General features: G+C 58.6%; 2 protein-coding genes across 2 annotated transcripts in view; both read right to left on the bottom strand.

Annotated features, from left to right (window-relative positions):
* Positions 1-17,596, bottom strand: part of INTS11 (integrator complex subunit 11) — a 258,653-nt gene that overhangs the window by 6,629 nt on the left and 234,428 nt on the right. The window lies entirely within an intron of this gene.
* Positions 766-8,756, bottom strand: PERM1 (PPARGC1 and ESRR induced regulator, muscle 1). Its single transcript, XM_079326187.1, has 4 exons — positions 8,595-8,756; positions 5,496-7,871; positions 3,311-3,424; positions 766-872 (listed from the first exon to the last, which is right to left on the bottom strand). Exons 2-4 carry the CDS (start codon positions 7,867-7,869, stop codon positions 793-795), a joined length of 2,568 nt encoding a protein of 855 aa, XP_079182313.1. The 5' UTR covers positions 7,870-7,871; positions 8,595-8,756; the 3' UTR covers positions 766-792.

Here is a 17,596-nt window from a genome sequence, read left to right as displayed (position 1 = left end):
TTTTTTTGTGGTGATGAAACATTTCCTTTCTTCCTGCGTTGTTGGGAAGGATGAATCAGGAAAACCTTATAAATATGATTACCAACAAAAGATTCTGAGAATGTGGAAACCACCAGTGAGATTGAAATGAAATATTTGGGATACCAAAGCTGAGTTACTAAATAAATAGAAGACAATAGGACGGCCAGGAAAATAATCCCCTCTTGATAGAACAATGGTCCAAAGGTCAGAGAAGACCCTGCTGGATTGGCAGAAAGGGTCCAAAGAGTAATTTTTAGGGTTTAAAGTCTAACACATTAAGGTGATGTAATTATTCTTATAGGCTGTATGTAAATGCTGTAGGATTTGTATCCCGTATTAGATTGGTGAGCGGAAATTAGAATATTCAATATTGAAGATTTATGGTGCTGTAAACGGGAAAATCTCTCTTACTTCGCTCTCTTACTTCCCTCTCTCTTACCTCTTAGAACTCTCACTGTCCCCCACTCTCCTTCTGCCCTTTTCACCCACACCCTGCGCAACAAACCGCAAATTCCAAGACCAGCATGTGGAGATCCCTCCGTCTGTCGCGACTATCCCGACCACCGCCCCGCGCCGCCAGGTGAGTCCGGCAGGGAGGAGGGACCAGCGGTGCCACCCCGCCCGTTCCTGTCCCCGGGAGGGTCCCAGTCCCTTTGTGCCCCCCTGTCCCGTCCGCACGGGGATGGAGAAACCCTCGGTGCCGGCTCCGGGCTTCTCCCAGCGCCCAGAGCAGAGTCCCAGCCTGGGGCAGCGGCTCCGGCGCGGCAGGGGTTAAGTCCGGGGGTGCCCTTCCCTGACCTGCCGTCGGAAGTAGCGGATGGCCGAGAGGGTCCCGAAGCTCGCCAGGAACACTGGAAAGAGCCCAGCACATTCCCAGCTCATTCCCGCAGCTTTCCCCAAATTTCTCCGCGGGACGCGCGGGGGTCGCTCCCTCCCCCGCCCCCCTCCCGCCTTTCCTCGCGTTCCCAGCCTGGGTGGCCACATCCAATCTCAGAGTTTGGGTACTTGGAGACATCATAATTTCATTTAAAATGGCTTTTTTAAAGGAAAATGCCCAATAGGTGACGAGCAGGGGCTGGATGCAGAGATCCAGAGGCAGATTCCATGCATGCTCAGAATTTGGGTGCATGTAATCATAACTGCATTTAAAAATGAGGTTTTTTTTAAGGAAAATGCCCAGTAGGTGATGAGCAGGGGCTGGATGCAGAGATCCAGAGGCAGATTCCATGCATGCTCAGAGTTTGGGTGCATGGACACATCATAACTGCATTTAAAAATGAGTTTTTTAAAGGAAAATACACTCCTCTATGTGCAGCGGTTGGATACAGAGATCCAGAGAGAGATTTCATGGATGCTCAGCGTTTGGGTGCATGGAGACATCATAATTTCATTTAAAATGGCTTTTTTAAAAGGAAAATGCCCAATAGGTGATGAGCAGGATTTGGATACAGAGATCCAGAGGGAGATTTCATGGATGCTCAGAGTTTGGGTGCATGGAGACATCATAAAAATATTAAAAATAAAATCATACAAAGACAAAAATATATAAAAATAGAAATATATAAAAATGCAAAAATATAAAAAATATAAAAGTATATAAAAATAAAAATATATAAAAATACAAAAATATAAAAGCCCAGATGGAGTGGCAGCTCTGGGGTGTGGAACTGCTCCTGCCTCCCTCCCCTCCTGGTTATTCCATCCCAGCTCACGAGGAGCGTCTCCCCCTTTCCACACCTTCCCAGGGCCACGTCCTCCATCCCAAACCCCTCAGCAGGGAGGGGGGAAGGAGCCAAGAGCTGCTTGTGACGATGGCCCCGAGCAGCTGAGCTCAGCTGCTATTCCCAGCCCGGTGTCACCTTCCTGGTGACCTTAGCAGGGAACATTCCTCGCCTGGAAAAGCAGCAGGAAGCCTCGACCCTGGAATTGCTTCCCATGGAAGGGCTGTCCAGGGAGGAATTGGGAATGTTGGTCTGGAAAGGAAGGAATTGGGGATGTTGGTCAGGGAAGGAAGGAATTGGGGATGTTGGTCTGGAAGGGAAGGAATTGGGAATGTTGGTCTGGAAGAGAAGGAACTGGGGATGTTGGTCTGGAAAGGAAGGAATTGGGGATGTTGGTCTGGAAGGGAAGGAATTGGGAATGTTGGTCTGGAAGGGAAGGAATTGGGAATGTTGGTCTGAAAGGGAAGGAATTGGGGATGTTGGTCTGGAAAGGAAGGAATTTGGAATGTTGGTCTGGAAGGGAAGGAATTGGGGATGTTGGTCTGGAAGGGAAGGAATTGGGAATGTTGGTCTGGAAGGGAAGGAATTGGGAATGTTGGTCTGGAAAGGAAGGAATTGGGAATGTTGGTCTGGAAGGGAAGGAATTGGGGATGTTGGTCTGGAAGGGAAGGAATTGGGGATGTTGGTCTGGAAAGGAAGGAATTGGGAATGTTGGTCTGGAAGGGAAGGAATTGGGAATGTTGGTCTGGAAAGGAAGGAATTGGGAATGTTGGTCTGGAAGGGAAGGAATTGGGGATGTTGGTCTGGAAGGGAAGGAATTGGGGATGTTGGTCTGGAAAGGAAGGAATTGGGGATGTTGGTCTGGAATGTTTCTCCAGGCAGGAGTTGGGAATCTTGGTGTGGAAAGTTTGTCCAGGGCAGGAGTTTGGAATGTCACTCTGGAAGGGCAGGAATTGGGAATACTGCTCTGGGAGGATTCTCCAGGCAGGAATTTGGAATATCAGTCTGGAAAACTCTCCAGAGCTGGAGTTGCTGCATTCAGGGCAGGATTTGGGAATGCTGCTCTGGAAAGGTTCTCCAGGCAGGAATTTGGAATGCTGCTCTCCCAGAGCCATTCCCTGCTCATCCATCCATCCCCACTCCTGTGGGATTCCATGAATTTGTGTTTCCTCAGCTTCCTCTCTCCCCAGCAGCTCCCCAGAGCTGGGGTGGAGAGGAGAGGATCCCACAGAGCCCCAGGGAAGGAGGATGGTCCCTCAGCTGAGCTGCGTTTGGGGAGAAGATTAAATCTTCCAGCTATATCAGAAAAACTTGGGAATTTCATTCCAGCCAGGGTGGGGGGAATCTAAACCTAAATCCAGGTCCTGAGGAAATCCTGATAAACTGATCCCTGTCAGGAGCTGCATGGAGCTCAACTGTGTAGGGAAAGCACAAAAGAAATGAGCAGGAATCAGGATTAGAGGACAGAGAAGCCACTTTGGCAAACCAGGAAAAGGCTGCAGGTATAAATACCCCGATTTTTTCTCCTTGCCAAGTGTCCCCCAGAGCCCCCCCGGCACTGCACGTACTGGTCTTCCAGGCATCCGGAGCCTGCAGGTCAGATGTCTTCACAGCCCAGGAGGCGAAGGCGCAGAAGACGAGGCACATGTCCTTGTGGCTGGGCAGGCGGGGCTCCTCCGCTCCTGCCGCGGCACAAACAGCGGCTCTGGGGGCTTTGTGCCACCTCCCCGCCGCCCCTCCCCTCCCTCCGCCTCGGCAGATCAGCCCTGAGGGGTTTGGGATTGACCGAGTCAAAGGGGTTTGTTCAGGGCTCGAAGGATGGTGGCAGGTTTGTCACCGCTCCGAGTCGCACGCCGGGCTGAAAACTCGGCGGGGTTTTTTGTCAGAGTCACCCCAGGCTGTCCCCAGGTCCCTGCGTGGCTGCGGAGGAGCAGATTTAGGACAGAGCAATTCCTGGGGACTCAGGCAGGGTCCCCTCCTGTCCCCAGTGTCCCCAGGCACAAACCCGAGAGTGCTCAGCATCCCCCGGGCATCGCCCCCACCGCAGCCTCCTCCAGGGCTGGAAACATCCCTGAGTGCTCTGCACTCCCTGCACTGCTGCATTCCCTGCACTGCTGCATTCCCTGCACTGCTGCACTCCCTGCACTGCTGCACCTCCTGCACTGCTGCATTCCCTGCACAGCTGCACTCCCTGCACTGCTGCACTCCCTGCACTGCTGCACTCCCTGCACTGCTGCATTCCCTGCACTGCTTCACTCCCTGCACTCCCTGCACTTCTGCATTCCCTGCACTGCTGCATTCCCTGCACTGCTGCATTCCCTGCACTGCTGCACTCCCTGCACTGCTGCATTCCCTGCACAGCTGCACTCCCTGCACTGCTGCATTCCCTGCACTCCCTGCACTGCTGCACTCCCTGCACTGCTGCATTCCCTGCACTGCTGCACTCCCTGCACTGCTGCACTCCCTGCACTCCCTGCACTGCTGCACTCCCTGCACTGCTTCACTCCCTGCACTCCCTGCACTGCTGCACTCCCTGCACTGCTGCATTCCCTGCACTGCTGCACTCCCTGCACTGCTGCACCTCCTGCACTGCTGCATTCCCTGCACAGCTGCACTCCCTGCACTCCCTGCCCTGCTGCACTCCCTGCACAGCTGCACTCCCTGCACTGCTGCATTCCCTGCACAGCTGCACTCCCTGCCCTGCTGCATCCCCTGTCCTGCTGCACTCCCTGCACCACTGCATTCCCTGTACCGCTGCATCCCCTGTCCTGCTGCACTCCCTGCACTGCTGCATCTCCTGCACTGCTGCACTCCCTGCACAGCTGCACTCCCTGCACAGCTGCACTCCCTGCACTGCTGCATTCCCTGCACTGCTGCACTCCCTGCCCTGCTGCACTCCCTGCACTGCTGCATTTCCTGCACTGCTGCATTCCCAGCCTGGAACAACTTCCAGCCGTATCTCAAGATCAGGTTGTTTTTTCTCCTATTCATTTGATCAGGCTTTTAATTAAAACTGGCTCGTTAATTAGCTGTGACCAGGGTGACACTGGGAACATTCCCAGGGTGACACAGGGAACATTCCCAGGGACACCAGGGTGACACAGGGAGCGTTCCCAGGGTGATACAGGGAGCATCCCAAGGGACACCAGGGTGACACATGGAGCATCCCCAGGGTGACACAGGGAGCATCCCAAGGGACACCAGGGTGACACAGGGAGCATCCCCAGGGTGACACAGGGAGCGTCCCCAGGGTGACACAGGGAGCATCCCAAGGGACACCAGGGTGACACAGGGAGCATCCCCAGGGTGACACAGGGAATGCCCCCAGGGTGACACAGGGAGCGTCCCCAGGGTGACACAGGGAGCATCCCAAGGGACACCAGGGTGACACATGGAGCATCCCCAGGGTGACACAGGGAGCGTCCCCAGGGTGACACAGGGAGCATCCCAAGGGACACCAGGGTGACACAGGGAGCATCCCCAGGGTGACACAGGGAATGCCCCCAGGGTGACACAGGGAGCATCCCCAGGGTGACACAGGGAGCATCCCAAGGGTGATACAGGGGCATCCCAAGGGACACCAGGGTGACACAGGGAGCATCCCAAGGGACACCAGGGTGACACAGGGAACGTCCCCAGGGTGACACAGGGAGCATCCCCAGGGTGACACAGGGAACGTCCCCAGGGTGACACAGGGAGCATCCCCAGGGTGACACAGCCCGGCCATGTCCCTGCAGATGTTCCAGGACTCACCTCTCAGTGCCAGGCCCGTGTCCCCATCCTCTGGCCACAGCTGGGCTCCCCCCAGCGGGACCAGGGCCAGCTGCTCTCCACACCTCCGGGGCACCAGGGCCTGCGAGCCCGAGCCTTGGCCTCCTCCCCGCTGCAGCAGGGACCTCAGAGCCCCCACGGCTCTCCTCACCTCGGAGGCTGAAGCCATGGAGAAAATCCCTCTCCAGCCCATCCTGTTGGGGGCTCTCTCAGGGAAGAAGTGTCCATACACATCAGGGACTGGGATAACCACGGTGTCCGTGCCTGGGGCCGGGCTGGGAGTCTCCTTTTGCACCCCAGCACGTTCCAAGCTGCTGAACTTCTTTCTTTTCCTGTCTTTAGCTTTGCCTTTTTTCCTGCTTCCTTCTGGCTCATTGAAGAGATACTCGTAGAGTTCAGGCCAGGAGATTTCCCTGGGCAAGGGGGATTTCCTCCCCTCCAGGGAGCTGCCCAGCTCCTCCTCCTCCTGGGAATCACAGAACAGGTACTCGTACATCTCGGGCCAGGTCACATCCAGAGAGTTGGGCTTGGGAGAGGCTCCATCAGCAAAGCACAGGGGGCTCCTGGCCCTGGGGACCTCAGCTGCAGCTTCCCAAGGGATCCCAGCTCCAGGAACCGTGGGGATCCCAGCTCCAGGAATTTTGGGGATCTCAGCTGCAGGCTCACACGGGATCTCAATCGCAGGGATCCTGGGGATCTCAGCTGCAGGGATCCTGGGGATCTCCACTGCAGGACTCCTGGGGATCCCTGCTGCAGGCTCCCAAGGGATCCCCACTGTAGGAATCCTGGGGATCCCAGCTGCTGGCTCCCAAGGGATTTCAGCCACGGGTTTCCTGGGAATGGCAGCTGCAGGCTCCCAAGGGATCCCAGCTGCAGGAACTGCAGGGGTCTCTGGGGGTTTCCTGCGAATCTCAGCAGCAGGAATTTCAGGGATCTCTGGGGGTTTCCTGGGAATCTCAGCAGCAGGAATTCCAGGGGTCTCAGCAGCAGGAGCTCCAGGTATCTCTGAGGGTTTCCTGGGAATCTCAGCAGCAGCAATTCCGGGGGTCTCAGCAGCAGCAATTCCGGGGGTCTCAGCAGCAGGCTCCCCCCCAGCCCCCTCAGCAGCATTCCTTTCAAAAGCTGCCGCACTCCCGGGCTGCAGAGGCTTCCCTGGCATCTCCTGGCACACCTCGGGGACCGCGGGGACACTGTCACGTACGCCCAGTCCTGCCTTTGGCTGCCTGGTGCCCTTTGCCTTCCCTGGGGACTGCGCCCCCGGCTCCTTCCCCCTCTGTTTTGGGGGAGCATCTCCGCCGTCCCCGCCCGGGCCGGGCACCGGCCGCTTGTTCTCGGCCGCCTCCTCGCTGCCCAGCCTCACCAGCGCTCCCTTGGCCTTGTCCTTCCCTCTGCCCTTCCGAGGGGACACCGGGGATCCCGGCGGTGCCTTCCCGGCTCCCGGTGCCCCCGCAGGGTCCCGCTCCCCCTCGGCGCCGCTGGCCCCGCGCTGCCTGCGGCTCTTCCTGGGCTGTGCCGGCACCTTGGGCCGAACCACGCTGGGGGATCCGCCCGGGGAGCTCGGCTCCGCGCCCGGCTTCTCCTCCTCCGGGGCCACCCTGGGCACCGACCCCAGGGATGGGCTCGGGGGGTTCCCCGGGGGCTCAGCGCTTCTCTCGGCGGCTCCCTCCGCGGAGCCAGAGGCTGCTGGAGCCTTTCCTGGCTGTGCCACCAATTCTGGCTGTGCCATCACTCCTGGCTGTGCCACCGCTCCCGGCTCTGCCACCAATTCTGGCTGTGCCACCTCTCCCGGCAGTGCCACCGGGGCTTGTCCCCCTCCAGCCTGCCCGCCCTGCTCGGGGGGCGCGGGGGGCTCCATGGCCTCCCCTTTCTCCGCCGTGTCCTGCCCAGAACTGGCCTGGGCAGTGCCACCAGCAGCCGTGGTGGCCGTGGGTGGCCTTGGTGGCTGCCTCCTCTGCGCGCTGGGCATGGCAGCGGGTGGCAGGCTGGGCTTGTCGCTGTCACACAGGAACCCGCCCACAGAGCCCAGCTCCGCTCCGTCCTCGCTGCCCGACAGCAGCTCCGGCGCCGGGCGCTGCCCCGCGCTCTGTGGCCAGCGCAGGGCGGTGACAGTGGCCACCCCACGTGTCGCAGCGCTGCCCGTGCCAGCCGCTGGCTCGCTGCCCCGCCTGGCTGCGCTCCCCGGCTCGCTGCTGCGGGGACAGTCCCGGCCCGAGGTGTCCCCTTGCTCAATGTCACTGAGGCTCTGCTCCTCGGCCGTGGCCAGCGAGGCCGGCGCCAGGCTGCACTCCTCCGAGGCCCGCACGAACTCGGCCCACTCGCGGTCGTTCAGCTGGATGCTGTACTCGAAGTTATCCATGCCTGCGGCGGGGAGCGGGGACAGGGTCAGGGAGGGGCGGGTGGCACAGACAGAGGGCGAACATGAGCCCGCGTGTGTGCCCCCGACCCTTTGTCCCAGGTCCTCCCTTCCCTCCCTTCCTCTCCTCACCCGTTTCCAGCTGGAAATTCCAGCCCCTGGCAACCTCAGCAGGACATAATCCAGCCAGCCAGCAGTGAGAGACCCCCTCTGCTCCTCACAGCTGCACTGGAGCTTTGGGATTCTCCTCAAAGCTTTGGGATTCTCCCCACAGCTGCATCGGGGCTTTGGAATGCTCCCCAGAGCTTTGGAATTCTCCTCACAGCTGCAGAAGGGCTTTGGGATGATCCCCAGAGCTTTGGGATTCTCTCCAGAGCTTTGGGATTCTCCCCACAGCTGCACAAGAGCTTTGGGATTCTCTCCAGAGCTGCACCGGGGTTTTGGGATGATCCCCAGGGCTTTGGGATTCTCCCCACCGCTCCTCAGCATTTTGGGATTTTCCCAGAGCTGCAAAGAAGGTTTGGCATCCTCTCCACAGCAGCATCTCACCTCACCCTCCTCTCCCCTTCTCCCCTTGCCTCACAATCCCCCCTAAAACCTGGGACTGTCATCCCCGAGCATTCCCGAGCACAGGGCGATGGGGACATCCCAGCCAAGCCCGCGGGGATCCGGCAGAGGGACAAGCGGGGAGGTGACAAAGGCCGGGGAGGTGACAAAGGCCATCCTACCTGTCCCCCAGCCCCGGGCGGGGACGGAGCCATTCGAGCAGCCTCGCAGGAGAGCCCTCCCCGCACAACATGATGCCGCGGGGGCCGAGAGCGCGGCTGCAGCTCCGATCCATTCAGGGGATAAAAATAAACCCCCCTCCTCCCTCCCGCTGTCACTTGAGTCCGGTGTCACAGTGCCAGCGGCCCGGAGAGGGCAGGGCCATATATAGAACTGGTGGGGGACATGACAGGGTGTGTGACTGTGCCACAGCCAGGTCTGGGGGGCCGGGACCACTCCAGGTGCCCCCTGCTCCCTCCTGGTGTCACTCCTGATATCCCCTGCTCCCTCCTGGTGTCACTCCAGGTGCCCTCTGCTCCCTCCTGGTGTCACTCCTGATATCCCCTGCTCCCTCCTGGTGTCACTCCAGGTGCCCTCTGCTCCCTCCTGGTGTCACTCCTGATGTCCCCTGCTCCCTCCTGGTGTCACTCCTGATGCCCCCTGCTCCCTCCTGGTGTCACTCCTGATGTCCCCTGCTCCCTCCTGGTGTCACTCCTGATGCCCCCTGCTCCCTCCTAGGGTCACTCCTGATATCCCCTGCTCCCTCCTGGTGTCACTCCAGGTGCCCTCTGCTCCCTCCTGGTGTCACTCCTGATGTCCCCTGCTCCCTCCTGGGGTCACTCCATGTGTCCCCTGCTCCCTCCTGGGGTCACTCCAGGTGCCCCCTGCTCCCTCCTGGGGTCACTCCATGTGTCCCCTGCTCCCTCCTGGTGTCACTCCAGGTGCCCTCTGCTCCCTCCTGGTGTCACTCCTGATGTCCCCTGCTCCCTCCTGGTGTCACTCCAGGTGCCCTCTGCTCCCTCCTGGTGTCACTCCTGATGTCCCCTGCTCCCTCCTGGGGTCACGCCAGGTGTCCTCTGCTCCCTCCTGGTGACACTCCTGATGTCCCCTGCTCCCTCCTAGGGTCACTCCTGATATCCCCTGCTCCCTCCTAGGGTCACTCCTGATATCCCCTGCTCCTTTCCGGGGTCACTCCAGGTGCCAGCCTTTGGCACACCTGGCTGCCCAGGGACTGTCCTTTTTCCCACTGTGCCACTTCTTTGCCTTAGTCACCCTCTGCAGGGTGACACAAAATCACCTCAGGGGCAGGGTTCACCTATTTAGGGCACTCCCAGGCCGTTTATTGCTGCCGGGTGACATCAGGAGATCGCAGCCAGCATCTTGTGACAATCCTGCCTCGCAGGGCGTGTGGCAGCTGTCCCGAGCCAGCCAGGGCCACCTGGGCCACGTGTGGGAGCCTTGGGCTGCGGGCTCGGGGACAGCCTGGCACGGGGGGGGTGACAGAGGGGCCAAAGGAGGCCTGGCAGGTCACACAGCCGAGCCAGAAATAACCCTCAGCTCCCCGGAACCTTCCTCCCTCCTTCCTCCCCATCCCAGCACCAGAAATAGCTGCCCTGAAAGAGCTGCCTGCAGGCCAGGGGCTGGGCCAGTGACCCCAAGCCCTGCTGGCCACCAGCACTGCCCCAAAGGCTCCAGCCACCCCCGTGGCCACCACAACACCCCAGCTGGCCATAGCCAGGGCATGCTGGGGGGGTTGAGAGAGACCCCTGAGCTCTGCACCCCTTTGGGGGTCCCAAAGCTCTCGAGGGTTCCCTCCAGGGCCAGGTGGTGGCAATGCCAGCCCCAGGGAGCTGGGGGACAGCTGCTGGTTCTGTCCCCACAGCCAAGGGACAGCCCAGCCCCGTGTTCTGTCCCTGTTCCTGTCCGTGGTTCTGTTCCTGTCCCTGTCCCTGTTTCTGTCCCTGTTCCTGTCCCTATTCCTGTCCGTGGTTCTGTTCCTGTCCCTGTCCCTGTTTCTGTCCCTGTTCCTGTCCGTGGTTCTGTCCCTGTTTCTGTCCCTGTTTCTGTCCCTGTTCCTGGTTCTGTCCCTGTTCCTGTCCCTGGTTCTGTCCCTGGTTCTGTCCCTGTTCCTGATTCTGTCCCTGTTCCTGTCCCTGGTTCCTGTCCCTGTTCCTGTCCCTGGTTCTGTACCTGTTTCTGTCCCTGTTCCTGTCTGTGGTTCTGTCCCTGTTATTGTCCGTGGTTCTGTCCCTGTTTCTGTCCTTGTTCCTGTCCCTGTTCCTGTTTCTGTCCCTGTTCCTGTCCCTGTTCCTGTCCGTGGTTCTGTCCCTGTTCCTGTCCCTGTTCCTGGTTCTGTCCCTGTCCCTGTTCCTTTTTCTGTTCCTGTTTCTGTTCCTGTCCCTATCCCTGTTCCTGTCCCTGTTCCTGTCCCTGTTTCTGTCCCTGTTCCTGTCTGTGGTTCTGTCCCTGTTCCTGTCCGTGGTTCTGTCCCTGTTTCTGTCCCTGTTCCTGTCTGTGGTTCTGTCCCTGTTCCTGTCCGTGGTTCTGTCCCTGTTCCTGTCCCTGTCCCTGTCCCTGTCCCTGTTTCTGTCCCTGTTCCTGTTCCTGTCCCTGTTCCTGTCTGTGGTTCTGTCCCTGTCCCTGTCCCTGTCCCTGTCCCTGCCCCTGTCCCTGTCCCTGTTCCTGTCCGTGGTTCTGTCCCTGTTTCTGTCCCTGTCCCTGTTCCTGTTTCTGTCCCTGTCCCTGTCCCTGTCCCTGTCCCTGTTCCTGTCCCTGTCCCTGTCCCTGTCCCTGCCCCTGTCCCTGTCCCTGTCCCTGTCCCTGTCCCCGCAGCCAGGGCACAGCCCAGCCCCGTGTCCCGCCCCGCTGTCCCATGCCCGGGATGGAAGCTCCCCATCGTGGCCGCTGTCCCGCACTGCACAGAGCCGGGACAGCCCGGCCCGGGCGCAGCTGGAGGAAACACCCCGCCAGCAACATCTGGAAAGGAAGCGCTGCTGCCTCAAGCCCTATCGCCTTCCACATCTGGCTTCCCTCGCAGATGCGGAGGGGAAACCGAGCGGCTTCCTCCCCTTGGCTGCGGGCGATTTCCTTCCCTTTGAGGCACAGAAACCTTTAACTCGGCCCGCAGGGAACATGAGAGGGGCAGAGGTCACCGTGGTGGCCACGGTGTCACCCTGGAGCACAGCTGCACGGCCACACAGCCACATGTCCCACCCGGGGCCGCAAACACAGCCGGAGCGGGACACAGCTCAGGATTTCTGCAGGGAAAAGCCCACACAGAATCCATCAGAGAACGCTTCCCCTCCTTTTAGGGTGGCCAGAAAATCCCAGCGTGGCTTTGAAGGGCAGGTCCAGCTGTCCCTGAGCCCCTCAGGTGACAGAGGGGCACGGTGCCACCTCTAAATGTCCTCGCCAAGGACATTTAGTGGCAGTGCAGAGCCCGTGTCCCGTTTCCCTCTTGGTTTATTCACCTCTCCGGGATTTCTGGCTGCAGGTTTCTGGCCAGATGCTGGGATGCTGCAGCCCCATCCCAGCACCCAGCACCTCCAGGGTGGGCGCTGTGGGATTAAGGACGGGATATAAATAACCAAAGCCAGGCTGTAATGAGAGAAGAGGATGAAATGAAACAGAGATGTGTCCCCCCCGTGCCCGGTGGGACACAGGAACAGCCGGGATCAAGGGCATGGGAAAGGCAGGAAAAGTGGGAGTAGCTCTTCCTTTGGGATGGAGACACCTTGATCCCGATCAAGCTTTGAGCCCGGCTCAGCATTCACCACCCGCCGTGTAAAGGAACCTCCGTTTCTGGGAAAGGAGCTCTCAGGGCAATGGGGAATAATTCCTTTCCTCCCCAGGAAATTCCATCTGGGAAAATTCTACCTTTGTGCAGCTTCTCAAGCCCCACGAGCGCGGGGGTTTGGCTGAATTCCCGTGAGAGAGCCCAGACAATGCAGAGAAATGTGGGTTTGATTAGAGAGATCCTCCCTGCCCTGATCTACACCCATCACATGCTGCGAGGCAGGGCAGGAAGAGAGAAAAAGAAAAAATAAAATAAAGCACAATGGAAAAAACCCATCTGTCCACAGAGGAGCAAGAGAAGCTTGGCCCGGGTCTGAGGGTTTTATTTGTGAATATTTTCATTTTTAGCTGGATGATCCCCGAGCCCCAGGCACTGACAGCAGCGGTTTGTGTGTCCGTGTCCGGCTGCTCCTGGACACCCACCCTGCGCTCTCCCTGCCCTCCCACCTCGGGATCTGCCCCTGACCCCTTCATTCCCTCATTTCCATAAATTCCCCCGAGGAACAGCCTGCCACAGCCGGGAGACCCCCCTGGGGATGGGCACAGCGGAAAAAAACAGGAATTGGGATCCAGCCCAGGGAAAGCAGCTGAGGAAAGGGTTAACCCTGCAGCGAAACTCCGAGCGCAGCCAAGCCGCAACCACCCGGCTGGTTTTGCTGGTTTGGGGGCAGGTGAGCCGCAATTATCACCCCCAAACCTCCGCTTTGTTTTTGCCCAAACCCTTTAACTTTTTTTTTTTTTTTTTTTTGGTTTTCTTGGTTTTGTTATTTTATTTTTTCTTGCTGAAACTCCCTCCCCAGGCTCTGTTAAAATTCCAGCCCATGCTCCCGGAGCCGCCAGCAGCGGGCTCATGCAAAGGTCACGCTCGGCTCAGTTGAATCCCAGCCCACGCTGGGCTGAAACTCTGCCAAGCTCTTCCCAAAGTTCGGCTCCTGGCCGCAGTTTCGGCCTCCTAATCCAAGGCTCGCCGGGTTTCACATTTCTGCGCGAGTTTTTGGCTTTGCTGGCACAAGAACAGCCCCGGGCTGGGCAGGGGTGGCAGTGCCAGGGGTGGCAGTGACAGGGGCACAGTGGCAGTGCCAGGGGCAGGGTGACAGTGACAGGGGTGGCAGTGCCAGGGGAAGGGTGGCAGTGCCAGGGGTGGCAGTGCCAGGAGTGGCAGTGACAGGGGCAGGGTGACAGTGACAGGGGTGGCAGTGCCAGGGGAAGGGTGACAGTGACAGGGGTGGCAGTGCCAGGGGAAGGGTGGCAGTGACAGGGGTGGCAGTGCCAGGGGTGGCAGTGCCAGAGGAAGGGTGACAGTGACAGGGGTGGCAGTGCCAGGGGAAGGGTGGCAGTGACAGGGGTGGCAGTGCCAGGAGTGGTAGTGACAGGGGCAGGGTGACAGTGACAGGGGTGGCAGTGCCAGGGGCACGGTGGCAGTGCCAGGAGTGGCAGTGCCAGGGGCAGGGTGGCAGTGCCAGGGGAAGGGTGGCAGTGCCAGGGGTGGCAGTGCCAGGGGCAGGGTGACAGTGACAGGGGTGGCGGTGCCAGGGGCAGGGTGACAGTGACAGGGGTGGCAGTGACAGGGGCAGAGCAGCCACCTCCCTTTCCGTGCTGTCCACTGAGGAGAGAATCTCTATCCAGGCAGAGGAAACCATTCCCTTTATCCTATTTTATTATTCCATATTCTCTTCATTCTCTTCTTCCTCTTCATTCCATTATTAATCCATATTGTTATTCCATTATTATTCTATTTATTCAATATATTTTTTCTTACAAGTCCGGGAAAGAGGCCTCTGGGCTGAGTTTTCAGCTCACAAAAATCCATTTCCCTCACCCTGAGTCTGACAGGATCAGGTTGGGGATTTTTTTCTTTTTTTTTCTTTCTTTTTTTTTACCTGTGCCCTCCTTTTCCTACCGTTTCCACTAGATGTCACTTACAGCCACATAGTCAGCGTTTTCCCTGGGTTTTTAACCTCCTCTCCAAGAGGTTAAAATTCTCTGTGGGAATCCTAAAACTGAACTCTGGGGTGTGCAGAACAGGGGGGATGTGGTGGTACTGGAGCGGCCAGGGGAGGAGTTTGGGGTTTGGGGGAATCCTGAGCATCCGTGCAGCTGCTGGGAGAAGGGAAAAGCCCAATTCCATGAGGCTGGGAGGGACTTGGTGACAGCCCTGATCCCTGCCCTGATCCTTGTGCTGATCCCAACCCTGATCCCTGCCCAGATCCTGGCCCTGATCCCTGCCCTGATCCCTGCCCTGATCCTTGTGCTGATCCCAGATCCCTGCCCTGATCCCAGATCCCAGCCCTGATCCCTGCCCTGATCCCTGAGCTGATCCCAGCCCTGATCCTGGCACTGATCCCTGCCCTGATCCCTGATCCCTGATCCCTGCCCTGATCCCAACCCTGATCCCAGCCCAGATCCTGGCCCTGATCCCAGCCCTGATCCCTGCCCTGATCCTGGCACTGATCCCTGCCCTGATCCCTGATCCCTGCCCTGATCCCTGCCCTGATCCCAGATCCCATCCCTGATCCCTGCCCTGATCCTTGTGCTGATCCTTGTGCTGATCCCAGCCCTGATCCCAGATCCCTGCCCTGATCCCTGCCCTGATCCCAGATCCCTGCCCTGATCCTTGTGCTGATCCCTGCCCTGATCCTGGCCCTGATCCCAGATCCCTGCCCTGATCCCTGCCCTGATCCCTGATCCCTGCCCTGATCCCTGCCCTGATCCCTGATCCCAGCGCTGATCCCTGCCCTGATCCCTGCCCTGATCCCTGATCCCAGCCCTGATCCCTGCCCTGATCCCTGATCCCAGCCCTGATCCCTGCCCTGATCCTGGCACTGATCCCAGATCCTGGCACTGATCCCTGCCCTGATCCCTGCCCTGATCCCTGCCCTGATCCTGGCACTGATCCCTGATCCCTGCCCTGATCCCTGCCCTGATCCCTGCCCTGATCCCTGCCCTGATCCTGGCACTGATCCCTGCCCTGATCCCTGATCCCTGCCCTGATCCCTGATCCCTGATCCCTGCCCTGATCCCTGATCCCAGCCCTGATCCCTGATCCCTGATCCCTGCCCTGATCCCTGATCCCTGATCCCAGCCCTGATCCCTGCCACCAGCAGGGACAGTGACACGGTGCCACCAGCTGAGGCTCCCAAGGACATCACTGATCCCAAAATCAGCACCTGGGAATGATGAGAATGAAAATTTTTTTCATTCACCTGGGAATGAAAAGATCTGAACAGAGATTTCCTTAATTTGTTTCCACATTTTTGAATACAAAACCCCACGGGGAATTGCAGCCCTGATCTCCCCAGCTTGGAGGTTCCTGGGGCAGGATTGGGGTTGGAGCTGGTGCCACAGGAATGACTCTGGATTATCCATCCCAGCAGAGCAGCAAACGGAACAATCCAGAGCTGGGACAGATGGTGGGAATGGTCTGGGCTGGAGAAATCTCAGTCCCCCTGTCCCTGCTGCTCCAGGAATGGGGCAGATCCGTGCCAGCACCTCCCCACCCAAAATTCCCCCTAAATTCTCCTTTTCCAAGCAAAACCCTGTTGGTTCCACACCCCCCCTTCTCCACGGCACCGTGGGCAGGGCTGGCTTAATCAGCTCCTGGCTAATTGCCCAGGCAGCGCCTGGAGCCAGCGAGGGGCTGCTGGAAAAAGGCAGGAGCAGAGTCAGGCAGCAGCTGAGGCTGTTCCTGCTCCTTTTTTATTCCTCCCCTGGGGGCAGAGAGGCTCAGAGAGCCCCGGCGTGGGACCAAGGCTGCCCTGCTCTGGCATCTTAACAAGAAGCAGCTGCTGGAGGCAGAGCCAGGAGCAGCACAAGGAAAAGACCCCGCTGCATTAATTAAAGGTCAGGGGGCCATTCCAGAGGCTCCCCAATTACCTCGGGGAGAGTGTGGCTAATGTGAGATAATGATGTCATCCAGCCACTAATGAGGCAGGTTATCCAAACCCCCTCCCCACCCCCGAGGGAAAAGGGCTGCTCTCCCCTCGACACCTTTTCCATGAGGATGTTGGATAATGGAGGCAGGAGGAGAGGCCACGGCCCTCTTGGAGGTTTTTGTGCTCAGCAAAAGCCCCTTCCCCTCTGGAATTGCCCTTCGTGTGATGTCAACAGGATATTGTGTGGCTCTGACCCCGCTCCTTAATTGAACCTAATTGAGGGGGTGGAAATCTGCTGCTGCTCTGGCAGGATCCAGCTCCTGGTGCTCCCAGAGCAGGGGGATCCCCAGGGAACAGCTCTGCCTGGGGGGAGGAACCACTGGCTCTTCTCTCAGCATCCATCAGAGCAGGAGGAAAAGTGGAAAAGTGTCCTGGGGACACAAAAAATCCTGTGTCCTCACCTCTCATTCACCTCCAAGGGGTCTGGGGTCAACAGGGTTTGGGGGGAGGATGGAAAAAAAGAGTTGGAATGTTCAATTCCTGCACCAAGCAGGACAAAACACTGGGGCAGGGATTAAAGTCAGGCCACAAATGGGGAAAAAAAAAGCCACAGGTCTTGGAATGGGAGGGGGGAAGGGGACAGAGAGCCAGGGAAGCACCCAAAATAAAACAGTGTGAACATCTGGAGCTGAGCTGAGAGAGGTGAGAACATCTGGAGCTGTGCCCACCCCCAGCTCCACACTGGGAAGGGGCAAACTGGGATGGAATGCTGAGTGTGCTGGGAGAATCCTGCTGGGCTCAGCTCTGGGATGGGGCAAAGGACACAGCCCAGCCCCAAACCTGACCCTGCAGAGGGACCAGCCTCATTTTGGGGGTCCAGGGGGTGTCTGGAGCATCCCTGCAGGATGCCAGAGGCTCTTTCCTGCCCAGGGAACATTCAGCTGGATAAATCCATCCAGCTGGAAACCCCCCGATCTCTGCAGCACGGCTCAGTGCATCCACAGCCCTGGGCATGCAGGGGGGGCTGCACAGCTGGAGGGGCTGCACAGCTGGAGGGGCTGCACAGCTGGAGGAGCTGCACAGCCTCAGCTGCAGCTGCTGGTGGCATCCACAGCCCTGGGAATGTCCCCAGGGCTCTGGTGACACGCACAGGGCTCAGCCCCCAGCCCTGGGCAGAGATCAGAGTTTATCAGCAGCTCTGCCTCTGCCCTGCCTGCTCAGGTATTCCTGCAGCTCCCTGATCTGTGCCTGCCCCACTTCTGCAACAAACACCTGCTGCAAGTCCCTTGGGCCTCTTGAGCCCAAGAACAATAAAAAAGGCTTATCTTGAGTGTAAGATTTGGCAAACTGATTTCTAGTAATGATTCCAAACTGGGTTTTCCCCCCAGTGAGGCACCATGAGAGTGTGAGAACATTTCCCTGATAAACAGAGATCCCTGTGACAGTTTCTCCACTGGTTTTTCACCTCATAAATACATCACTTTAACCCCATACTTATTTTTAAGGATTTCCCCCCC

This window comes from Erithacus rubecula, assembly GCF_903797595.1.
Source record: "Erithacus rubecula genome assembly, chromosome: 24".
Taxonomy (NCBI): domain Eukaryota; kingdom Metazoa; phylum Chordata; class Aves; order Passeriformes; family Muscicapidae; genus Erithacus; species Erithacus rubecula.
The sequence above is the reverse complement of the archived record's forward strand: the minus strand, read 5'-3'. Positions and strand labels throughout refer to the sequence as shown.